Source organism: Artemia franciscana, chromosome 9, assembly GCF_032884065.1.
Source record: "Artemia franciscana chromosome 9, ASM3288406v1, whole genome shotgun sequence".
Lineage (NCBI taxonomy): Eukaryota > Metazoa > Arthropoda > Branchiopoda > Anostraca > Artemiidae > Artemia > Artemia franciscana.
The window spans coordinates 38,247,358-38,274,593 of record NC_088871.1 but is presented as its reverse complement, the minus strand read 5'-3'; the positions used below and the strand labels follow the sequence as shown (position 1 = coordinate 38,274,593).

At 35.3% G+C, this 27,236-nt stretch overlaps 1 protein-coding gene across 2 annotated transcripts in view; it reads right to left on the bottom strand.

The window, feature by feature from the left end:
• Window positions 1–26,363, bottom strand: part of LOC136031383 (partitioning defective 6 homolog beta-like) — a 35,984-nt gene extending 9,621 nt beyond the window's left edge. The window contains exons 1-3 of one of the 2 annotated variants that reach the window (XM_065710905.1): window positions 26,195–26,363; window positions 6,682–6,907; window positions 2,400–2,518 (exon numbers count right to left, since the gene is read on the bottom strand). In XM_065710905.1, coding sequence (XP_065566977.1) covers window positions 2,400–2,518; window positions 6,682–6,907; window positions 26,195–26,263 — 414 coding nt within the window. In that variant the 5' untranslated portion in view covers window positions 26,264–26,363. Of the gene's footprint in view, window positions 1–2,399; window positions 2,522–6,681; window positions 6,908–26,194 lie in introns of both variants that reach the window. The other variant, XM_065710904.1, reaches the window with a different exon arrangement.
• Window positions 26,364–27,236: the final 873 nt, after the last annotated feature.

Below are 27,236 nucleotides of genomic sequence, written 5' to 3'. Positions count from 1 at the left end.
ACTTGGTTAATACCAAGTGCCATAAAAAAAGAATAAAAGAAGGATAAAAAGATGGTAATTGACATAAAAGAAGAGATAAAATGAAAAAAAAAGATAAAAAAGAAGGATGATTGAAATTAAAAATATTATACGATAAAGATGGATAACTATAAAAATAAAGACAGAAAAAGAATAAAAGAAGGATGAAAAGAAGATGATTGACATAAAAGAAGAGATATAATGAAAAAATGGAAAAAATAAATGAAATTCAAAAGAAGGATAATTGAAATTAAAAAGAAAATTGGAAAAATACTAAACAAAGGAAGTTATAAAATAGAGATTGAAAAAAGAATAAAATAAGAGATAAAATGAAAAAGAAAAGAGTTACTGAAACTAAAAAGATAAGAAAGAAGGGTAATTAAAAAAATTAAGAAAATAAAAGGGAGGATAATTGAAATTGCATAATAATATTGACTCCAAGATTCCGCTGATTTAAGAGTTCCTTGTCTCATACCCCCAAATTAAAAAAAAAACGATTAAATACCGATATGAGGCTAAAAATACTTAAAAGGTGGCAAAAACCCAAAAATATGAGGGAGTTGGGTACAAATAGTTCTCAAAAAAGGCCAATGGCCTCTCCAGTCTAACAATTTTATTATCAAAAGCATGTCTAGCAAGCACATTGTTAAACATGCTAAAGTCAGGAGAATTTTTCGTTAATATTCGAGAAAAAAATAAAAAAGTAAATAAAACAGCCAATGGTCTCTCTAGTGAAACAGTTTTATTAGTCACTGTGTGAAATTAAGACTGAGTATTTTTTGTTACACAAAATAGTCTACAAAGTTCTTACCGCAGTTATTGTAAAGTTCAAAACTTTTCTTTCAGTTTGTTAGTCATTATAAAAACATTATCTTTCAGTCATGAGGGTGACTTATGCAGAAGAAAAAACTGGCCTTCGAATGTATTTTGTTAAGTCCAAACTAGAAAGAACCAGGAAAGGTTTAGACTTAACTTAACAAAAACCTTTCCATAAATGTTTAGCTACTAGTGACAGATCTACAATGATCTTTTCAACATATTCATGATATGATATCATCAACATATTCATTCATCATACTCATGATGTGAGGTGTCAAAATCATGATTCCTACAACTTCTTCACCTAAAACCTGCTTTAGCTCTCCTGTGACATTACAAAAATTGACAAGCTCTGATTGACAATTCTCTAGTGACAAAATCGAAAGGAAACAGGTGACGACTTAGAAAAAACTTCACAAAAACTATCTATATGTTTAGTCATTAGCGACAGATCTAAGACCATCTTCCCAATACATTTAGAATTCCACTCGAGCTTAATTAGAGTTGATACAATCACTTCAAACTTCTTCAGTAAATACCTGCTTTAGCTCTATATTCAGATTTGGAAGTACTTCAGTTGCAGTCAAATATGTTTGCATAATAAAATCACTCATTTTATAGGGCTACAACGAGAGAAAGGTTGAGATGGCTAGGACACGTTCTACAGATGAAGGATCACAGATTGCCAAAGATTGTCCATTTTGGCCGACTGTCTAGGACTGAAAGCACTAGGAACTAGGAACGAAAAGCAGGTCGTCCACGGTTGGGATGGGAGGATCTCGTAAAGAAAGATTAAAGGGAAATGGAAAATCCTGGGAGGGTGTAAAGAGGTACCTTTGAATAGATTAGGATGAGGGAGTAGCGCACTTAGTTGTGTTGGCCTCAGGATGTTTGTTAGTAGTAGTACTAGTAGAAAGAACTAGGAATTACTAGCCAAAGTATACAAAATCTTACATCCATATCAAAAGGGCATCCAAAGAACGTCCCAAAAGGGCACATGTCACATTTATAATTTTTCAGGGAAGTGAATGTAAAGTTTTCAAGTAATTCACAGAAACATTGATTCTTTCAGGCAATAAAATATTTATATATAAGAATCTACATGACAGAAAGTATGTAGCAGGATAATGTGGCTTCGTTTTGGTAAATAGCACAGAGCATTAATTATCTTCAGTAGTATCTAAGCTAGAGGTACTGAAAAATATTTTTATCAAAATCATGTACCACCTCTCCTCTCTCCTATGAAGCGAAAATGCATCTGCAATTGGGGTCAGTGGCTAAAGATCAATTAAATAAACCTTTCTCCCTTCCTAATGTATTTTCCAAAGGGTCAGATTTGTTCTTTTGTTGTGGCAAAAGAATTCCATCACCAGCCGTTGTTCATTAGAAAACATTAAAATTAAATGGTATTTTAAAAATTTGAATTGTCAAATATGTTAGACAGGAAAATATTTGCAGAATATACACAAGTATATTTGGATACATAAATACTAGATGAATATTTGTCTATTTATGTCACCAAATCAGTTTATCAAGATGTTTCTAATTACTATAAAGCATACCTGTCTGAATTCTTGTGGGTATGAAATAGATAGATGGGGCTTTCCTCTGGGGGTTCCTCCCCAGATTGTGTTGATAAAACTCTTTGGTCTCTGGCCATTCAGATCTTCATAGAAACCATCTTCTAAATAATAAGAACAGCAGTGATGTATAAATAAATAAGAAAAAACATTAGCAAGCAATAAACATTTTATACTTTTTCTTGTTTATTTAAAATGAACAGTAGATTTTGCTGTCGTAAATGAATGGTTGTACTAATTGAATCCTAAATGAATATTTTTTCTTGTTTATTTAATATACACAGTAGACTTTACTATCCCAAATGAATGGTTGTACTAATTGGATAACTAGATCTACGTTGCATCGGCAACGTGAGGTATTGCGGCAACCTGTGTTCGGCTTCGCCGAGTAAAGGTTGCGAGAGCAAAACTTTGGTTTTGTTTCCTCGCTTCGATTAAACGCTGAAGTTGTTAATCTGTACGGATCTTAAAATAAATACTAGGTACACCAACTCGCAAAAATTGCAAACCCCCTCATTGCTGAAGATGATTGTAGCCTAACAGCCGATTATTACTTACAAGTCCCCTACATGTCTTACCACTGGAAACAAATTGGTCTTACCATCAAATACACCAGAAACAAATAATAGGTACACCAACTAGCAAAAGTTGCGAACCCCCTAAGTGCAGAAGATGATTATGAGCTAACAGCTGATTGTTGCTTAAAACTCCCCTATATGTTTCACAATTGGTATCGGCCTATTTTTGGTTTCAGTGTGCACCTTACTACTGAAGTTGTCAACCCCTTTAAACTTTCAAACTGGTATATCTCATGATGGATTTTTTCTACAATAAAATGGACACATAATTTGGTCAGCTCATCAAGAGCTATCGACTGCCGTAAAAAAATCGATCTGTCTTCGTTCAAAAGTTAACTTTTTTGCCGTAGGCCAAGTTTCTAACGTCATCATTTAGAAAGGAGCAAAGGATAAACTCTAATTTCTTTAGTAATGAGAGCACTTTTAAAGTTTAAGAGGCACATCTGATAGCATTTCTGTACCGGCCTATTTTTGGTTTCAGTGTGTACCTTACTACTGAAGTTGTCAACCCATTTAAAATTTCAAACTGGTATATCTCATGAAGGAATTTTTCTACCAAAAAATGGATGGCATATACTTTGATCAGCTCATCAAGAGCTATCGACTGCCGTCGAAAAAAAATCTATCTGTCTTAGTTCAAAAGTTGACTTTTTCGCCGTAGGCCAAGTTTCTAACATCATTACTTAGAAAGGAGCAAAGGATAAACTCTAATTTCTTCAGCAATTAGAGAACTTTTAAAGTTTAAGAGGCACATCTGATACCATTTCTCTACCGCAATCCCAAGTGCGAAAAACCGAATGATAAACTCAGCTGAAATCATGAACAGAAATGGGTAAAAACACAAGCAAAAACCGTCCTTTTTGGCCCCAAGCAAGAGTTCTACGAAGCTTTCCAAAATGCAAAGGCATATTCATTAATCCAGCCTAAGGTTCACACTTTCCGTAAAAACCGCCAAGGTTAGACCTTTACCACTTTCTAGGAATTAGCTGAAATCGGGGTGCTAAGAAAAAAAAAAAAAAAAAAAAAAACATGACAAAACCAAACTATTGCTCTCGCAACACAATGAGTTTTGAAATCCCAAATGAATATTTTTTCTTGTTTATTTAAATATACACAGTAGATTTTGCTATCCTAAATGAATGGTTGTACTAATTGAATCCTAAATGAGTTTTGAAATCCTAAATGAATGTACAAAAAAAAAATTCAAGAGAACTAATTATAATTCAACAAACTGAAGTTTGCATATTAATAACATCAACAATATAATGCACGTCTGGCATAATCCCTTGTCAGGATGGTATAAAAATGATGTCAGTTCATTTGTTAATGGATAAGTCTATCTATCATCCGTCCATGCGTCATTCCTAGGGCAGAACTAAGTTAGATAGTCACAGAACTAAGATAGTCATAGAAACTATAGTTTTCCAAGTGTTTGGTTAAATGGCACGGGTAATCGGTGGGAATAAGTATGACACTCTTGTTGGACCAATACTTGTTTATTAGCTTTTAGAAAGGCAAGCCCACCTAGAGTCTCAGGCAGGTTGACCAAGAATTTAAAATTGACATAGGACCGTTAGATTGCCTGGAATGAGAGGTAAACAAGGCACGCCTACCTATGGTCTTAGGCAGGTTGACCAAGAATTTAGAATTGACACAGGACCGTTAATTTGCACGGAATGACAGGCAAACAAACATCCAAAGCCAAATTGGGCCCTTCCGCAGGCAAGGCGATTGATTCAATTCATAAACTTAGACATTTGCACTAATAAAAACTTAATTCAATGTTAGTTGACCAATAAGTTGCTTGGAATTGCAAGGGGAATAAGCGTCCAAAGCCTAAAGAGGCCTGTCTGCCTAGAGTGTTAGGCGAGTGAACCCATTTATAGGCTAAAACAGTTGGGCTAACAAAAACGAATTAAACATTGGTTGACCAATGTTTAGCCGACTGTCTGTGTTTGTGTCTTGGGTTTAACTGTCTAGACTTGTCACAAGCTCAGAGAGTTTTACCAACAAAAGCCCGTTAGATTGCCTGGAATAAGGGACAAACAAGGCATGCTTGCCTATTGTCTCAGGCAGATTGACCGACCATTTAGAATTAGTTTGCATATTAATAACATCAACAATATTTTTGGCCTGAAATTTTGAGGACGCCTTAGCTGGAACTGAAGCAACCAATGCATAATAGAAGATTTTTTTACATGGTGTTGTCTGAAACCAGAGGTCATACCCAAACCTTCAATTCTCAAAATTCCACAAGATATTAAAAGATTTTTATCTTTTAACAGGTATCCTTTTTTCTCTCTAAATGTTTAGGACTTTAAAAGACTATCATGTTCATACGTCCATATAAAAAGATTATCAAATATATTCGTAGTCCCATACTTTCATATTAATTCATTCCTGCTATTATTTATTTACATTTTGAAAGTTTCTTTAGATTTAATATGTTTCAAGTTGAATTTTAAATTGATGATGATCTGGGATACACTGCTGTTTTACAAATTTCAACTTCGTTTGCTGATTTTTCTTTTATTAATAGCAAACAATCAGTAATTTTTTTATTTTATCTTTAGCTTTTCTTTTGTTCTGGGTTTGCAATTAGCTGCATTTTCAGCATAAAGTATAGCAGCAAGACATATTTTTTTTTCTACAAGTTTTAATGCTTTATTAACGGATTTTTCTACGACTCAAGATAGTGTTTGCAACTATTAAGCATTAGTTGCTCATTTGGACTTATATGTAAGCTTTTACTTTATTCTTGACATTGTAACTAATGCATTTGGCTTGAATCTGATTCCTCAATTTTTATATAAAATGTTTCTCAAATCTGGGTTTTGATAATGTGACATCTTATTGTCATACATGTTTAGTGTGCGTTTAAATAATATTATTTCTAATATTTATGCTATTAGTTTCGTTTTGTGGCTCTGGTCATATCTCTGCTTGAGGAAGAATGTAAAATGGGATTTTTTTGTATAAAATTCCTTCAATTTATAACTGTTTTGTTCCAAAAGTAAAAGACATCTTCTAAAATCACCATGGAGTCCATCCAGATAATTGCTCTGTTTTCTTTTTCTTGTGTAAAACGAATATTACTAATTATTAAAAAAAAAAAATTCAAGTCATGGTATACTGCTTGGTCAACCACAAACCACATTTTTGGGAAATGATATTCAAGGTAACTAATAAAATTTCTATAGCTGTACATTAATATAACTATGACCGCCAGCAATTCCATCATAACTAAACTTGAAAAAGTAACAAAAAGAAAAATTCTTATTCTACATATGTACAATTGTCACAAAAATTTCATTCTGCTAAACTTAAGGAGGGTAATCCCTATGTAGAAGTATGCAAGACAATAGTTTCTTTTAAAATTACTACATTCCACAACTTAAATGCATTAGTAAAAATCGAACGAGCAAAAGCTTAAATAGGCAGGGATATGATAAAAAGCCAAAAACCAAAAACAGGAGTTTTTTTTCAGACTTTTTTTTAATGGTGCTCATCACTCTAACAATCACACTTTTGACTTTAGTTTTCACAGCATGCCAGTTTTAGTGAATCAGTTTAGATTGTTCTAGTCCCAGATACCTATCCAACAATAAATTTAACCTGTTTTCTCAAAAACTTTTTTTTTGAAAGAATACATACTTTTAAAATGTTAATAAATATAATCCAAATACCTTTTCTTTGTACATGAAGTCTCAGTAAAGGCCTACACATCTGCAAAGCTCTTGCATAATTTTCTTCATTTGTAATGGGTAAAAGGTCCCCATCTTTGGGATCGGTATAACTTAAAACGAAAGGTAAAGGATTCAAGCCATGAAGTCTTTCAACTAACTTGGTAAAATCATCAAAAGATGGGGGCTGCTTCCTACTAAGAGATATCCTACGGAACTCAGCATCAAACTGAAATTGAAAATTTTTAATTATAGGAGAACCATAAAAAAAAAAAAAAAAAATGGAAGATATCAAGTAAAACCAGTCCCAGGGAAAAATCACTATATAGCATCCAGGGTTGTCATCAAATTTACAATATACAAGTGGTTCAAACCCCACCAAAAGTGCAATGGTGGTAAATCTCTTTTCTGAAAAGGGAGGATGTGAGGTCAAATTGTTTTGTTAATATCCTTCTGAAATGCAATTTTTCTTGGCTTTCAAGATGGGGAAGCATCCAGTCAAGGGTTTTAAACCATGAGAAATTGACGACTATCTGCGAATCTCATGCTTTATGGTCTTACTTGGGTGAAAACTGATGTTCTGCAGTCTGAAATTGTAGAAAATAACACTCCACTGCATTGCAATCTGTTTAGTTACTATGGAAGGCCATTAGATCTTTTCATTTTCTTCAGTGAAAGGATCTAGATGGCAGGACTAGCCACCCAAGTCATGGCTTACACCAGTGGTTCTCAAACCGTGGTACACAAACCCATTTGGAGTATACAAAACTTTTTAGGGGATATCCAGCCAACCAACGAAAAAAAAAACCTTTTACTCTAGGACTGGCAATTTTATTTATATTTTAGCTACAGTTTACTTAGTACCGGTAACTGAGAAGGGGTACCTAAAATCTTTTGTGGATAAAGAGGGGTACAGCGTCTAAATAAGTTTGAAAACCACGGGCTTACACAATAAGATCCAGCAGATGTCCCTCAACCCAGTCATCACTCACTAAAATTCAAAGGAGTTTGTCTATATGGAAACCAAATGCAATTTAAGATGTTCGTTTTTTATTATAGGGTTTTGGATAACAGTTGAGTTTATCCTCTCTTCGGACCAAATTCAGAAATTCTTGGATGTAGTAGAACTTACAAGGAAAGACTAAATTCTCTAAATTTACGTTTTGCTTTATAAAAGAGGGAATAAAATTGTTTTTGATTGAAATAGAAAAAAAAACCTTTAAGAACAGAATTGCTTTCAATTAACTGCATCCAAGCGTCCCCTCCCTCTTCCCACCACTGCTAATACCTGGCTACAGGCTATTACCTTAAATCCACTTGACCAGTGAGATAAGCTGGGGCTGAACTTCTTATAAAGAATCTCACTGGGAGTGTGACTTCATCAAGGTTTGACAACATCCCAGGCCAGCTTTCATTCCACACTTCTCCAGTCACAATCAATGCCCTTTTTGAATGAATAGACAGTGTTGCTTTGACCAGTGGCATCTGAGAGACTCTTCCACGGTGGCACAGAGCAAACAGCATAAAGTTCTGATGCACACGTTGCTGACTTCTGGGGTCCTGCAGTTTCTGGCTGTGTCCCCTGGTGGTATTGGAAAGGGGTGGAGAGATAACCAAACTTAGACTGGCATGTTCAAGCAACCTGAAAGTCATTATGACATCTTTCCTTTTTCTTCTGTATACCAGTGTTGTGAGTTTAATGGATGTAAGACACTCTTCATAAGGCTTTTCTAGGAGGTATGGTACAAGTTTGTTGGCTTGGTGCTGAACATTGTCCAGTGCCTTAGCATCCATTTTATACTGGGGACACCCCAAAATCATACCAAAATGTAAATATGGACAGGCATGGCTTCCTAGTTGTAAACGTTCTCTTGATGAGCCCAAGGATCCAGTTTGCTTTTGCAGCTTGAGCTCATATATGGCTATGAAACTTAAGCTCTCTGTTTATTAAATAAATAAAAAAAAATTTTTTTTTAAACTGAAAGCAAGGAGGAACATTGAAACTCTAAAGCTGTTAGCACTTTAAAAAAAGCTTCCTACTCTAATTAAATGGCCCGTGTTTAAGTAGCTGTTCTTAAGAAATTGGGACAAACAGTCAAACTTTAGCGTAAAGAGCAAGGTATTGAGTTGGGAGTAACCCTTCATGTATGAAATAATTTCTGTTTAATTTGAACTTAAATGTTGCTCCTTACTTTCAGCTCAAAATTTTTTTTTATTTAATTTATGATCGTTTTTCAAATAATACAAGTAAATCTAGCTCACCCACAATGAAATATACCCCCCCTCCCTTACAGACGATTCAGCTTGAAAAATTCTCCAGAACCTACTTTCATTTGAAAAAGACATTAATATCCAATCAGTGTCACAATCACTCTGGAAATGCCCTCTTCTGAGGAAATTTTTTCCTGGAAATTAAAACACGTGGAAAATAGCACCCAAATATTTCTCCTGGAACATCTCCACGTGCATAATTGAGCTGACAAGGAAAATGTAAGACAATTAAAAAGAATGTTGTATAGGAATTCTGTTAAATCCCTGCAGTGTCAAAATTCCCCCCCTCCCCAGGAAAATTCATCCCCCCTCCCCACGAAATTCCCTCCCCAAGGAATATTCTCCATATGGAAATCCACCCGAAACACAAAATCTCCCCCCCCCAAAAAAAAAATTATGTATACTTCCCAAACAAATGGCAAATTTCAGAACTTACAGGTCTATCCCCATGGACTGTGGGGAGTCATTTTACCCCTAAGGACATAGTTATTTGATCTTTAAACTATATTGAACAAAATGGCTATCTCAAATATTTGATCAGATAACTTCTGGAAAAAATAGGAAGGATACCTCATGACATATGGTGTTGGATACCCCCTGGCCTCCGCAAGTCAGGGAGACCCAAAATGACCGTTGGCAGGATGTTAGAGAAGGAGGCAAAGCTGGCGAGGTCTTCGATGGAGGAGCTTTGGTCGAGGGCTCAGGACAGGTCGTCGTGGCGAACCACTGTTGCTGCCTTATGCGCCCTCAGGCGTGGGAGGACTTAAGTCTAAGTAAGTAAGGAGAGGGACAAGTTGCCCTCTAATCTTTTTGGTCACTTAAAAAGGAAACTAGAGTTTTCAATTTCCGCTTGAATGCACCCTCTCCCAATCTTATAGGACCCTTATTTCAATAAGATTGCCCCTGGAAAGAACAAAACAAATAAACATGCATCTGTGATCTGTCTTCTTTCAAAAACAACTAAATTTCACATTTTTGTATACAGGAGCTTGAAACTTCTATAGTAAGGTTATCTGGTATGCTAAATCTGATGGTTTAGTTTTCATTAGGATTCCTTGAATTTTAGGGGGTGTTTTCCCCCTTTTTGGAATCAGCACAATAACTGATTCTTTTGATGTATCTATTGATATCCAAATTCCATTTTTAGAGTTTAAGTTAATACTGAGCCAAGTTGTTCCTTACTTGCAGTTTGCTAACCCAAACTGCTTAATAAGAATTCCTAAGTCTTTTCCTTCAGCCACTGCACCAATTTGGTCATTGTCAATAGCAAATGTGTGTGGGTTATTTTTGTCAAGGTGAACAGCCTTAAATTTGAGTGCGTTGAACTGGGGGCCATTGTTTTTGGACCATTTTAAAATCTCATCGAGGGCTGACAGATTTATACATATCTTTACTGGTTTGCTTTACTCTTGTTCTTGCTTCTTGCTAAATATTTGCTTTTAATGGGAATTTGAGAAAAAAAACTGGACAAAATGGCATTTTGGAGCTAAATTTTTGTTGGAAGATATCTTGGTGAACATTATAAAGCTTTTGACAGAGTATGTCATTGAAAGATTGCTGTAAGACTTAAAGTACTAGGAATTGATGATGATATCCTATGGTGGATCAAATCTTCTATTGTGATATCAAAAACAACAAATAATAAGCCTTAAAAAGCAAATATAAGTAGACCTCTACTGGGTAAAGTCTTGTTTAATTGTCACCAAAGTCTTGAAAGTGATTGTTTAACTGATACATACTTGGTGTATGATGTAAGCTCAATAGCAAAATCTCCTTGAATGCAGAAGAAAAAAAAAGACAGGGTTAGCTGACACCAATATTAGTTGCAGTATTATCTAGAAAGACCTGAAGTCTTGTACAGTAGGCTATTCAGTTGGGACTTCAAATCAACAAAAAAAGGGCAAAGTCGTTTATTTGATAATATCAATGAGGAGTACAAGCACAAACTTTGTAATTTTACTTGATTAAGATACATAATTACAAAAACTGACATTCAGAGAGATCTTAAAATTTTAATAGACAACCAGTTCAAACTCCTTACATATACAAGAACAGTTATTGCTCGCATATCCTTGACTGTTGGAACTATTAAGACAACCCTTTCTAGTAAAGATACAGAGCTATAAATCCCTTGCAAGATCAATTACAGGTTTTACTCAGCATAATACTGTTGTAGCATAAAACTGATACTTTGGTGATAGGAAAAAACATAAAGACATACAGCAAAACTGGTAAGGAGTCTCAAATATACAGCTTAGAAGCAAAGATTTAAAACTCTAAATTTAGGGGAAGGTACCTAGTAGTTGGACAACTCATCACCACTTCAACAATTAAATCTTTGTCATGTTTGAAAAAACAGTCAAAAAATTTGACTGTTTTATCATTAAAAATAAACAGATTAGTATATACATGCTCTGGTATCAGTATGTAATCAGCTTGAATATTTTAGCCACATACATAGCTAACTATTTTAAAGGCACTGATTGTCAATAGTAGACCCTCATCACAGACAAATATTTCTAGCTAGAGCCTAATCTTGGAAAATGCTACCCAATCTTAGAAGCAGCATCTCAAAGTTAGAACATAGTTTCCAAATCGTGAACAACAGCAAGCAACAACAGCAACACTTTAAGAAATTTATAATAAAATTTCTTGTGTTATTTACCTAGATTTATCAGAAGTCAATCGAACCAATCTTACACCAAACCATCTTCTGGACAACACTGTAGTGTTTTTTTTTGTGGATGGTGAAGTCATCCCTTTGAAAGAGTGCAGACAGTCTGGTTTTATAATATCAATTTTTCCTCTTTGATTGTATTAAAGCTTATTCCAATAGGCAATACATAGAACACCCCCCAAAAAAGTCCCCTGGACTCACCCCAAGTACCACTGAAAACATTCAACCCCTTGGCTGGTCAAGTCAACTTTCTCAAAGTTCACATGAGGAGTCATTGAATAATACAATGGTGGAAGTGGGGGCGTATGTCACGATACAGGATGATAATGAAAATGAATTTCAAAAGGTCCTATCAAGAAACTCAAAAAAAGGGAAAAAATTTCCCCAATCAAAAATAATTCCCCACCGCATGATCCAACATTCCCCTCACAAAACATTGGAGTATACTTAAAAATCACTCCAGATACCCGCTTTGAGATAAAAAAAGATAGCTCTCTTGAGGGTTGCAATTTTCAAAGTGTTAAAATCAATGTTCCATTAAACATTAACCGTGATGGATCTCTGCTAATAGCCCTCCAAAATTCTAAATCAGCAGATATAATACAGAATTCAAAATCTCTTCTTAACATACCAATAAAACCTGTTCTCTGGACCCCAAACCAAAACCCAACTAAAATAGTAGTGTATAACATCCCTCCAGAAATTCCTATTCAGGATCTAAAAAAAGGGCTCTCTGACAGAACTGGTAATCCAATCCCAGTAGCTGATATAACCCAATTGGGTAAGCCAGATGCCAATGGCCAAAACATAAGCAAGTCTTTCTTATTCACACTAAGAGAAGAAAATAATAACCTGGATCAGATATTCCTTTTTGGACAAAGGAAACCCCACAAGCCCTACAAGCCAAAACCTATCCAATGCCAAAAATGTTTAAAACTAGGAAACACAAAAAACACATGCAGTGAAACATTACATGAATGCAATTCTTGTAAAAAACTCCCACCCCACTGGAATGACAAATTGTAAAAACAATCAGCCAAAATGTATCAACTGCAATGGTCTCCACGATTCTACTAATAAAACTTTATGCCCTGTATATAAAAAACGAGCACTAGCACTCCAAATAGCAACAGAAAAAAATATACCTTACCCTTTTGCAGCAATGGAAGTAAATGCAGCTCAATCACACCTGACCAAAAACTCTACGAAACCACCCAACCCTCTCACCCACAGACCAACCATTCTACCAAAAGCATCAAGCACCCCCAATAAGACTCCTTCCTCAAAGCAACCAAGCCCTCTTTCCTATAAGAGAGATTCACCCTGGACAAACCTTCTAGCCTCTGCAAGTAATGATAGAAGATCAGTATGGCCACCTCTCCCAAGTAGAAATGAATCAGAAGTATTATCGGGAATTAATGAAATTATCAACAAAATGCCACATAAAAATCCGAATGAATTAACACCTAACATGTGCCTATTTATACTAAATTCTAATACAGTACAGTCAATGAACCTAAAACAACCACAAACAGCAAAAATCATAAGCGAATTGGCAAAATTGTACCTACCCAATCACATGCATATCCAAGCAAAAAAAGATCTTGCTCTGCTCCTAACAAAGCTAAACATTGATACACAGCAAAATGAAAATTAAAACAACAAAGCCGCATATTTCAATACTTCAGTGGAAGGTAAGATCACTTTCAGAAAACAAGTTAAATGAACTTTTATCTTTTATGAATAATAGCTCCATTGATAGGGCTTGCCTTCAGGAAACCCATGTGACTAATAACCAACAAACAAAGTCTCCAGGATATACTATCCTGAGAAAGGATAGGTCTTCACAGAGAAAAGGAGGAGGCGTAGCTATAATTTTAAATAATAATATTAAATTTTGTGGTATTAATTTCCCAGATTTTTCAAATGATGTTGATGTTATTGGTATCAATGTCTGGATAAATAATACAAAAACATACATATTAAGTCTTTATAACCCTAATGGCCAGACTGCAGATGCCATGGATTTTTTCACTTATATTACTAATCCTAATATGCTAATAAACATAATCATTTGCGGGGATTTTAATACCCACAGTCTTCTGTGAGGGGATAAGCCAGCAAACAAAGCTGGCAAGCTTATTGAAGGATTGATTTCAAATAATGCCGATTTAGCAATTGCTACCCCTCCTAATCTAAATACATATTTTAACCCCAAAAGTGGCAAATTCTCAACTATCGACCTACAAATTGTTTCAATAGATATACTAAATAAAATTTATATTAAGAAAATTGAAAATCTATGGTCTGACCATTTTGCAATAGTATCCTCTTTAAATGAACCAGCCAAAATTCCCCCACATATCCCTAAATATGTCAACACCAAAGCAAATTAGACCGTGTTTAGAAATGAGCTTAATGAAAAAATCCTAAGTTTAACCCAGAAATCTCATACCTCAGTTGTAACAGCTGACACGTATGCTGAAGCTATGACACCAATACTAACAAATACAGCTAATCAAGCTATCCCCAAAACTTCACCTAGGAAAACCATCCCTAAACACACCATTAAAGCATGGTGGGCAAAAGATTACCAAATTATGTGGAGGATAAAAAATGCAACTAGGAGAGCTTACCTAAAAAAACCATCCCCTGCTACATATTTAAGTAAATTACAAGCAGAGGGTAATCTCAAGAGAACCATAATTATTGCTAAATATAATTACTGGAATAATTTTGCAAATAATCTTTCCAGAGAAACATCTGAGCCAATCATACATAGACTTATAAGCAAAATCTGTGGGAAAAAAACATCCCCCAACCCTCTTCTGTATGAACTTATACACGAGAATATTCACTATGACAATGACATTGATAAGACGAAATTATTTGCTACCCTTTTCTCAAAAAAGCTAACATCTAAAAATAAAAATATCACTACTCAAATCTTGACAAATCCAATTTACAAGCCCCGACAGGTCCATTCTCAATACATGAATTGAGTAATGCAATACAACATATCAAGGCCAATGCTACAAGTAGCTATGATAATATACACCCTATATGGATAAAGAATCTTACCCCTTTGTAAAACAGGAGCTCCTAAATTGCTATAACCATGCATGGGCTACATCCACATTCCCTAATATCTGGAAATGTTCATCTCTCCTACCAATTTTAATGAAAAATAAACCTAAACATGACCCCAAGTCATATAGACCTATAATGATTACCCTGTGCTGGGAAAAGTAATGGAGAAAATGATTTACCATAGGCTGCTATGGTTTGTTGAGAAGATTAATCTGATACCTCATACTCAAACTGGCTTCAGGAAACACCACTCATCAACAGATGCTTTCATATTGTTAACAAATGCAATAAATGAATCCCTATAAAAAAAAATAATGTCCTAACTGCTGCATTCCTAGACTTTGAAGGAGCATATGATAATGTTGATCACCAGATTGTTTTAGTCAAACTTGCAAATATTGGACTACCCCCCAAACTTGTATCCTTCATTGAATCCTTCATAGAAAACCAAAGTTTCATTGTTTGTGTAGGTTCAGCCTCTTCACCCAAAACCCCAATAACCAAAGGCCTTCCACAGGGTGCAGTCCTGAGCTGCCTCCTCTTTTCTCTATTTCTCTGGGACATGAACCTCCCACATACCAATCTACAGTATGCTGATGATCTGGTATTATGGGCTACTGGCAACACCTTTGAGATTGCACATTCAAAGTTGCAAAATGCACTTTACCAATTTGAAAAGTTTTCTCAAAAGTCCATTTTACCTATTGCACCCACAAAGTCAAAAATTATCCAATTCCACCACAAGCGAAATCATTCTAATGCAAGGCTAACACTAAATCGAATACTTATTCCAGAGGACAATCAAATTAATTATCTATGCCTCATACTCGACCAAAAACTAAACTTCCATCTTCACATCACAAACACAATAAAAAAAAATGCGATAGAAAAATCAGAGGAAATTAAAAGACTACTAGCCACACCTTGGGACTGTCAAGAGAAAACACTACTCCAATTTTTGCTGAGCTCAATAATGTTGCATATAAAAACCATTTCAAAATTTTTGTAGATGGGTCAAAATGAATGAGAAAGTGGCAAGCGGAGCGTTTTTCCCAACCCATAATATCGCTTTAGGCGAGAGATTACACGATAATGCATCTGTAATGTCTGCCAAGCTAAACGCCATAATCATGGCATTAGATTTCCTCATGGTCAATGAATATATAACTGTTAATATTAAAAATATTATAATATATTCTGACTCTTTATCAAGCCTTGAGCTGCTTTCTTCAGCTCAATACAGGATGGATATTGACACTTTTCTTTGTCTTAGAATTATTGATATTCCAGCTACAAAAGGTATTTTAACTCATATCCAGTATATTCCAAGCCACTTGGGTATATTTGCTAACCACAAGGCAGATGAAATAGCAAAAAAATGCTTTAAATATTGACCAGCCAAGTGGGAGACGAATCCCCATTAGAGATATTTACCGCTGGAGACTTGCAGAGGTACTGATAAATAATAAGAATCCAACCCTATCACCTTTACCCAGTAGGCACCTTTCCAAGATTTATCATAGAATTCGGTCATGTTCAAATGGGCTAAATTTTCAGGCATTTTCATATCAGATTCCTAATTCAAGTGGTGAAATTCCCTCCTCTCCCCTTTGCAGATCATGTAATCTTTAAAATGAAACAATAGATCATGGCCTATTTGAATGTAATATGCTGACGTCTGCACATTATACCCTGCAATGTAAATTGTTAGAATGCTTCAAACGCCACAAAATTCCACTAACGGCCAAAAGTCTTGCTGACCATACTTGCACACAGAGCTCAATATATATTCTGTTATAATTCAAATGCTAGCATGAAAAGATATACTACAAGATATCTGAGCAGATACAAACTATATAAGTCAAACCTGCTCCATAGCTCTGTCCATCTCATAGAGTGAGTCAAAAGGAAAAGGGCTGAATAGTGTTGACTGAAAAGCCCCGACTGCTGAATAAGAAGAAGAAATCGTAGAAAAACTCAATCATGAGTAGACGTCTGCACAGTATACCCTGTGATGTAAAATGTTAGAATGCTTTGAACACCACAAAATTCCACTAACAGCCAAGAGTCTTGCTGACCATACTCTCTCACAGAGCACAGAGATAAATATATACTCTCTTATAATTCAACTGCTGGTATCAAAAGATATACTTCAAGAAATCTGAGCAGATACAAACCATATAAGACAAACCAGCTCCATAGCTCTATCGATCTCACAGAGTGAGCCAAAAGGAAAAGGGCTAAATAGTATCGACTGAAAAGCCCGTCTGCTGAATAAGAAGAAGAAGAAGATTCAACTGTAAACTAGCTTTGTGAAGAAGAATAACTGTATTTGAATGTGCCAGGCTGTAATGGTAACATTTGTCAAAGTTTAAATGCATAAGAAAAAGTTTTCCAAGATTGTACTCAGCCAATTCCAACTGACCTAGTCCCAATCATATGAAACTAAATAAATCATGTTAAAAACTAGGAATCTGTTATCCATGTTTAGGAAAGATACATTTTAATTAAAATATTTGTCCAAGATTAGGCACTGTCTATGTACAGGGTTCTTTAACCTACCTTTTCTGGTCTACTGAAAAAAAGGGTAAAATGACACTGATATTTGAAGCTATTACAAAGTAATACATTTCCTAGTCTTCTAACTCTTAATATCAGCAAGAGATCCAAAATCCCCCCCTGAAAAGCTCACAAAACAGAACCTCTCCTAGAACACATCTGGAAATACGCCAGTCCAAGAAAAATTCTGTCTTAGCAAGGTTCCTCTTCCAAAAACAGGACCAGTTGGAAGGTGAAAGTGTCAAAAGTATATTACAGACTTAAATGCATTAGTTAAACCATGCCTGTGTAAGGAACAGGACAAAATGATTTAGGATAGAATTGTCTGTGGATTCAAAAACCAGGCAGTCAAGGAGAAAGTACTGGCTGAAGGTGACTCATTGACACTAGAAAATGCTGTTGCAAGATGCAAAACCCATGAGATGACCCAGGCTCAGTTAAAATCATTTAGCAAAAGCAACTCCATACCACTTAAGCAGTAAATAGATGCAGTTACACACAGCTCCCCTCGAAATAACTTTGGAAGTCAGAGGGTTGGCAAGTAACATTCCAAAAAGTAAAGTATGCTACTTTTGTGGTGGGGCATACTCGCCCAAACATGTTTGCCCAGCAAACGGTAAAATTTGCTCACAGTGTAGGAAGTCAAATCGTTTTGCCAAAGTATGTCAAAGCAAGACTGTGAGTGCAACAGATGAAGGAAACAAGCAAACAGGAGCAACTCCAGAAGATGATTAGACAGTATTCCTGTACACCATCAATCAGGACAGTGGGAAAGACAAAGCCATTGTTACTCTCATAATAAACAATCAGCTTCCTATTGGCTTCAAACTGGACACAGGGACCCAAGCTAACATCATTCCCAAATCAGTCTTTGATCAGCTCAGCCCAAAACTCAAACTCCAGTCAACTAACCAAAGACTCACTAGCTACTGTGGTGCAAAGATACCAGTTCTTGGAACCTGTGACCTAAACTGTAGCCACAGAACCCACTCTACTGTAATGCATGAATTCTATATTGTTGACTCACCATCTACTCCCATTAAAGGATACTGATCTAGCATCAGTTTGCGCTTAATTAAGCTGATCCTCAATGTGAACCCAACATCCCAAGTACTTCAACATCCCACCATCATACAACAGGTTATCCAGCCATAATAATTGGTGATGCATCATTCTATTGTTCAACCAATGCTGATGCTTCAACAGCCAACAATATTTCATACTGGCATAGGTCCAAATGGCCAGAAATCATACATCATTCCATCTGAAAGTCAATCACAGATCATTCAACCTATGATGCCTGTACAGCAGCCAAACCCTGTCTTTCAGCATTTAGGAGCCTTTTCAATATCTGTATTACCTACATTGAATATTCAGACTCAAATGGCAACTCATCTACCAGCTAGTGAAATTCATCCAAAGATGCCGGCATATGTCCTTCAGCCTGGTATGCTCCTTCAAATACAGTGTCAGCAATCTGCTATCCAAGCAACAACTCTACCTCAGTCAGAATTACTCTTTCAAAATACAAAGGACCACCAACTCAATCTGTTTCTTCTGGAGAGTGAATCAATCCAACCAGGGTACAATGTTGGTACATCAAGAACGCCTCAAGTTTATTATAGTGAAACTGAAAAACATGAGCACCCCATTTTTGATAACTCCATAAACATTGGCATTGGTAATGTAAATAACATCAGTATAAGGAAAAATTGAATTGATTGTCATTTCAACCATCCAAACCTGACTTTGCAGCAACTACATGTCAGGATTTTGTTTCTCAGGCAAATGCATCTAATTGTTGTGCTACTAAACCATTGTATAATCAGAATGGTGAATGTAATTTGTTCAACAATCTGCCATCACCTAGTCAAGTACAAAATGTATGTGATCCAAGCCCTGATCTATTACAGAGGGCTCTTGTAGAGTCTTCAACTTTTTCTGATGCTTTTTTCTGTAATGAATCTATCTCTTGTGGTGATTTTAGTTATAGAAAAAAAAGTGAAATTCAAGAAGCATTGACAAATAACTTAAATGACACTCAAATTGTCCCTCAAATAGGGAATAACTTTCACAGTGTAGAAGATAGGGCTAAATTTATACAAAAAGGGGTGATAATTTCAAATGGCTGCTTTCATGTGATAATGTTGTTTCTTCATCTTGTCCTGATAGCACTAGTGTACCAGACCCCATAGCTACTGCACCTCAACACCTAGTGATGTCAGACCCCCCTGTGCCATTAAAATGCAATACCACACCTTTATCATCTGGATCTAGTGACTTAGCACATAAAGTAGTAGACAAACATTTCATCAGATTCCTCTAAAATAAATACTTATAAAGAGTCTGTGCAACCATCTTTGTTGTTTACCAATAAGCATGGTTCCTTGCCTTTCATGCACCAGCTCCAGTACCACCACTATCAGTTTGCAACAACCAATCAAAAACCAGGTCTGGAAGAGCTGTCAACCCACCTAAAAGGCTCAACCTGTAAATAGTGACAGTATGAGAGGAAGAAGAAGTGAACTAGTTAGTGAATATGTAAGAAGCAAGCCTAGCGCCTTCTTACACATACCTTTCTGAAGGTAGTCATTACAGTGTGTAAGCTTGCTCACAGTGGGTGAGTTGGAGAATGTGTTGAGTGTTGATGTAAGAGGAAAGGCAGACAGCTTAAATGACAAAAGAAGGAAGATATAGCATTCTGCTATGCTTGTGCTTAATTCCTTGCAGTGCTTTTACCATGCTTCACTTATGCAATGCTTGTGCTCTGCTCATACATTGTTTTATTTTATAGGTAGCCTGGGTCAATAAACCTTGTTAATTCAAAATATTGCTGGAGTACCAACACACATCTCAAATTCCCATTTTTGGTCTAATCAGGCTCTTTAAGAGCTTGGTGTCACAGCTGGAGATCTACTGCAAAATTTTCTTTTTATTAAACTAAGAGTTTGGTGGGCTACTACACACTGTTCATGGAAATTAAACTTCAGCTGATCATCAACCAAGACTCCAAGATCTTTTTCAGATGACTGCATATGAGTGGGTGTTTTGAACCAATGTTGGATTCCATAAATACTGGCACAGAGGGTTATTTGCTCCAAAATTTATGACTCATTCCTGTATACTGAATTCAAGCTACCAGGATTTTACAGACTTTTACAGTGCATCAAGATCAGCCTGGATAGTTATGGCACTTCGAGGGTCATGGACAGGACCAATTATTTTGGAATCATCTGCATACAGAAAAATTTTATTCTCTATGAATGAAGGTGAAAATGTGCTGAGTGCTCATTAAGTTTATATAGTTTGGCTATTGCTTAAGGATGCCTAAGAATTTTACACCTTCATTAGTTGCCACACCAACTTGGATTTGCCACCCAGCTGATATATTATAGGGATTGCCTTTGTGTATCTTGGATTCCCATGACCTTAACTCATTATTTTAATTTCCCTAGGATTCTGTATTTGTAATTTTATTCTCATTTTCTTTTCACCATTATGGGTATAAAGTTGCCATTATACGATTATCAGAATTTTTTTTTTAGAAAGTCAGTCACAATATAAAAAAAGTATTTTTTTCTTTTTTGTAGACAGTGAACCAAAGACCTAACAGAAACAAATTTATCAGTGTGTAAATGTGTGGTAAAAACTACAGAATTCAGTAAAAAGAAGTACCCACATGTCCCATAGGCTTTATCTGGTGTTTTAATCTTTCTAATACATTCCTTATGTTTGTCAGTGTTTTTACTTAAAAATGCCTAATGTTCATCAAACCCATTTATGATGATAGCACCCTGAGACCCAAAAAACATACATGAGATAGATTAAAAACACAAGCTGACAGATTAATTTTGTGCCTAGTAGAACTTTGCAAGAATCCAAAATGCCTTCAATCTGACACATGCAAAAAATTCAAATGTGTCAGTTGTCTTGCTTTTGTTAGTACAAGTTAAAACTCTTCATGCTGTTACCTCAAAACTTGACTGAGCACAGAACTGCACAAAATGTGTTAATGTAACCCAAATTTTGGTCCTACTCAGAATGGCCAATGTCGTCTCAGTGGTTTTGGTGAGTATGCTTCTGTTCAAAACCAAAATCACTAAATTACTCATAGATTTGAAGAGTTGTACAATGGAGTTGTATAAAACCAGTTTCCAGTGCATAAGTTGAAAAGCCCAAAACATTGAGCAGTGCCTAGTTTACAAGTATGATGAAGAAACAGCTTGATCTATTGTTTATGAAGAGTTATAAGAAGCTACAGGGGCTGTGGCACTGGCTGAGATCAACATTATTTCCATAATCAGAGCAAAAAAAAAAAAAAAAATCATAACAGACAACTTAATATTGTTGCATTTGATATACCAGAAGTAGCTGATAAAATTGTGTTCATCCAGAACTCTCTCATTATCGTATCAACATAGGACCCCTGATCAACATAAGACACCTCTGTACTAGTGCTAATTCCTGTGCTCCTGCCAGACCATCACCAGTGATTTTTACAGCTTTGAACTTTAAGTTAAAAAAGAAAAATTCTCAAAAAGTTGTTTCAGCTACATGCTGACATCCAGCTCCACCCAGATCACTCTAGGGGGAATCACCAGAAAAACAGGTAGTTGGTTATACTAAAAGATATGCTGCAATTAGTGAATCTAATTTTGTAGTTAATAAATTATAGATATTAAAAAAATGCAGCACACTACTAATGAATACAGACTAGTACCACTTTATCATGCTTCTAAGGGGTCTATTACTTTTGTTTTTTTCATCTGATGTTGCTTCTACTCTAAGCGTCTCTCTGTAATAAACTGTGCATTTGATGTTTCATCCTTGTCATTTTATAGCACTATATCTGAAGATATAAAAAATTTGTCATTGCTGGCTTACTTCAAACCTGCAAAATCTTTAACTCCTAACTCAGAGCAAATGAGGTTTGTAAGTTCTAAATTAGATAGCCTTCCAAATAAAATTCCACAATTTTCTATTCATCAGATTACAAAAGATGTAGATGTTGTAGAAATAAAACGAGTTGTAAAAAAAACAACTGTCAGCTTACAACAGTGGTAACCAGCTTTTCTTGAATATGAACTCCCCATTATGCCATAAAAGAATGGGTTCTAATGCAAAAGAATGAATAAATGTTTGTGTTATTGATCTGGACTGACTGACTCTTGAGTGGATGAGTTTGTTTTAATTAAAATACACAACCAAAGAACCTCAATAGTTGTGGCTGTTGCAGATGGAAGCCTTAGTGCTCCTAGTGTTTTAGACTCTAAATCCACTTTGACTGCTAAATAATCCAAAGTGAAGCCTAATTTTGCCAATTATTTTATAAAAGAGATTCCCAGTCTTGTTGCACTCTATCTTTCATTTTTCTGGTTGAATAATGTTTCAACTGACTCATTTTCAAAGGTCAAGCTTCTAATATTCTTGACCAGGTCATTTTCAACAATCCAAAGTTTTCTTTTATTAAGAAATAGAAGACATATTTAGAAATGTGTTAGTCTGGTGCTACAATGACCACATTGTAGCCTAATTTTTCAGAGCTGTGATTACCAGCTACACAACCTTATTCTAAAGAACAAAAATATGTTAATTAAAAAATAGTCCCTGAGAACTAGCCAAAGTCAGTTGGGATCTGATGACACTGAAGAGATTGGTGAAAAGATATTACAGCTGAAAAGTCTTGGGTGAAAAATTTTCAGGCAAAACATGTAAACTGTACAGTGAAATTAGTAGTGAATTTCTCAACAGTGAAATTAGTAGCCTAATTAATGCAAACATCAAGCATGAAAATGTTGCTGAAAAACAAACAATTATAAAGCCTTCAAAGCTACTTGTAACCAAGCAACTAATGTAATCAAGGAGTTGATGAGAAAGTTTGACAAAAAACTGGCTGAGGATGTTGAAGCTAACCCAAAATTCTAACCCATTCTGGCATCATCCCTCTAAAAAATGCCACAAAAGACATTCAACTCCTGACATCCTGCACAACAGTCAATTTGTTGCTGATCCCGAGCTGAAAGTCAAGATTCTCAACAATTCTCCTTTGTTTTTTATCTGATTCTGGTGCTTCTTTCCCCCTCCTCCTCCTGTATATGATGTTCTGTTTGAGATATAACCAATTTTAATTGTTGTTAAAATGGTTTCAAATAAATATACATCCTTTGAAACTGACAAATCTGCTGGTCCTGATAAGTTGTCTGCTGGTATTCATCCTTATAGCCAGCATGAATACCTGGTATTTGGGTTATAGCACCTTTCCCTGCAATTCAACTTATCATGAATCTGTGTACAGTAACAGTGGACTGAAAAACTGCTCATATCACTCCCATATTTAACAGTGAAAATTATCAACCTATAAAAATGACATATGCAGTTTTTAAGGTCCTTGAAAGCTAAGTCAATTGTAAAGTTATTCAGCATCTTGAAGCCTATAATCTCTTGCACAGCTTTCAGCATAGTCCATATCCTGAAAGAATAAAATTAACAAAATTTTTGTATTGTAAAGTTACTTGATACAGAGATGCCTGTTGACTTTCCAGAAGCTTCTGACAAAGTTTGTCCCAAATAACTTGCAATTAAGCTTGAAGAGAAATCCCTTCAGTTGATCCATAATTTTCTTCACCTGTGATCTCAGTGTGTTTGGCTATTAGATGGCTCAGGAAGCCATATTTTTTCTTCTTTAAACAAGCTATGAGCAGAGTTCTTGAAGAAAGTGCATTGGGTTCTATATTATTTGATGTCTTTATTAATGATACTACCCTAGCACTAGTACTAACACTACTAACACTACAATAATGATTCAAAATTTCTTAGACTATTTCCCTGATGTGAACTTTGCATCCTTCCATATAATAATCTTTATTTGCTTGGTCAATGGAATGAGGCTTACTACTGCTACTATTGGACATAAAATTCAGCATGTTTCTATTAATCACATGATCAGGTTTCCTTCCATTGTTACTCACACTTTGAAACGAGTTTTAAAACATTTTATCCAACTCAGTTCTATTGCAATCCCTTTGCCTAGGCCAAATGCTTTCCATAGGTCAACATGAGACCAATAATTTAATTGGCTCTTATTTTATTTTGAACAGCAGGGTTAGGAAACTATATTAGGGTGAGAAGCAACAAACATAACAATCCCTTCTTAAACTGCTTGAAATGGAGTTTAAGGTAGTCAGCAGTATTTTCAAGGTAGGGTTACCCTGGAAAAGTACCAAGGCAAGAGGGAGAGGCTAGGATCAAAACAGATAGGACTCTAAAGAAGCCTACAAATTTTCTGAATTTAGACTATAGAAGTAGGTGTAAGAATTGTACACCTAGGATTTGAAACAGAAGAGGGGATGATAAGTAGCTAGCTACTTTTGGTTATCTTGGAAAGGGGTTAGGTGAGGAAAATGAAACTTTCAGAAATGGGTCTATAGGCTAAAGTATGCCCTGGGAAGGTATTTTGAAATACCTATCTCTATTCCTTCTCTCTCTAGAGGGTCTTGACCTTTGATGACCTTTAAAATCTGTGTGTTATAAAAGTGAAACCTTGAAAAATAGATGTTCTGCTTAAATTAAGTTGGGCCTACAACAAAATTGTTTTCAGCAGCAAAAATTTGCTCAATCACAATTTCAAAGGTTTTAAAGATTTGCAAATACATTTCCCCAATTAAAAAAAAAAAAAACATTGATGTGGGTGGAAATTCTACTTGAATTAGGCACAGAAAGTGCATTTTCAGAACTAAAGCCAGAGAATTTTAATGTTATTTTGTCATGTAGGCAAATTTCAGGACCCTCAAGAGGGAGGAGTGGGTGATAGGTACTATAAGCTTCATTTTCCTAACCTAAACCCTTTCCAAGATATCCAAAAGTAGAATTTTGGTAAAATTCTAGTTAATTGACTTTTTGCTATCTCAGAAAGCATTTAGGTTACAAAAATGAAACTTTAAGGGATGGGTCTACAGGCTAAAGTATGTCCTGGGAAGGTATTTTAAAAGTACCCACCTCCACTCCTTCTCCCTCTAGAGGGCTCTGAAATGTGCCTACATGACAGGTCCATGCCTATTGAAATTTTGACAAACAACATTTTACCTTAATTTTCAGTTACTAGTAGCTTTTTCTCTGCCTTTAGTTTTGAAATGTAATTCCTGTTATTTGAGAAGAACTTTGAGCCATATCAATGTTTTTTTGTTTTTGTTTTTTTTTTTAATTTAGGAAGTGTATTTGCATATCTTTAAAACCTTATAAAATGGAATTGAGCAAAGTTATGAAGCTTAAAACAACTTTGTTGTACTACAATTAAGCAGAATATCTATTATGCAAGGTTTCACTTTCATAACACACATATTTTTAAAGGTCATCAAAGGTCAGGGCCCTCTAGAGGGAGAAGGAGTGGAGGTAGTTGCTTCACAATACCTTCCCAGGACATACTTTAGTCTGTAAATTCATCCCTGAAAGTTTCATTTTCCTAACCTAAATCTTTTCTGAGATAGCAAGAAGTCAATTAACTTGAATTTTACCAGAATTTTTACTAAGGGGATAAACTGAACTTGTGATGCAGAGACATGTGCTCTTAGCTTGGTCAAAAAATATATCTGAAAACCAGGCTTTAGCGATTCCATTCTGAGCTATAGGCCTAAACTTATATCCATTCCTGGAAGTTTTGTTTTTACAGTTTAACAACTTTCTGAGTTGGAAAAAGCCATTAAATGGCAATTTTACCAAGAGACCCTTTAGGAATTCAGTAATATACATGAGTGTGAAAACCCAAGAAATTTGTTAGCCTAGGGCATGTCAATTAATATCATACCAGTAAAAATTTTTCTGGGTTGATACCAAGCTTATTAATAAGCCTACTCTGCTGTTTCAGAATGGGTCTTTCACACTAGCCTAGGCCTATCTTAGTAATGAAAGTCTTGTAGAAGATACCTTGCTTTTTATTTCGATGAGATCTAAATGCAAATCAGCTTTGGAGCTTGTCTTCGAAGATTTAATCATTGTATTTAAAACCTATGAAATGAAGATTTCATAAATCTAAGGGCACTACACGAAATTTCATTGAATTGTTTTTGTTTATTTCTTCTTTTCTTTAATGTAGATACTAGCTGAATTTTAGCGTCATCTAGAATGATAGGCGGGCTCACAGTACAGTGCCAACAATACTTCTACACATAATTCTTAAGTTCAAATTCTTTTAATTTTCCCATTAATTTCACTCACTATAACACTATGATACATTATACAACAGAAAAAAATTATTTAAAGAGAGTGCCTACAAGTGAGTTATACTGGAAAACCGGCACCCTTAGAAAAAAATTAATATTATGAAAGTAATGAAAAATAAATAATAATAAACAATAAAAAAACACATAAAAAAAAAAGATAATAAGACACCACATTCATCTCACATTCCAAATCAAACATAAAATGTGATATAAACAAACACCAGCATCGGCAACCATGACTTCATATGATTTAAAAATTATTGGTTAGATATAGTTTTAAATTAATTTTAGAAAGTGAAATAGAAGAATGTGAATCCACGAAACTTTCAATGTAAATCAAATGTTCCAAAACCTTCTTATTGAATATTTTGGAGAAAATCTGGATCGTTCGAATTGTAGGACGGCAAGACAATTTAGCTAATCATCTTCTCAGACAATACCTATTCTGAACAAAAGAAATTAGCGAGAAATTAATAGAATCAAGAGCCAATGCTAATTATTTTTTAATTTGTTGAATGGAGGATGCATATTGCCCGAAGTAGCATAAGTCATGGGATTTTACTTGAGTCTCTTTACATTCCAGTTCCAAAAATTGTAGGGAGGTATATGGACTAACAACAAGTCCTTTCACCTCTTTGACTTCTTCTCCAGAAAAACTAGCTACTGGAAGCGCTATTTTCCTCCAGTCTGCAAACAATGGATTTATACGATTATGAACAATAATACACTGTTATTGATTGTGGGAA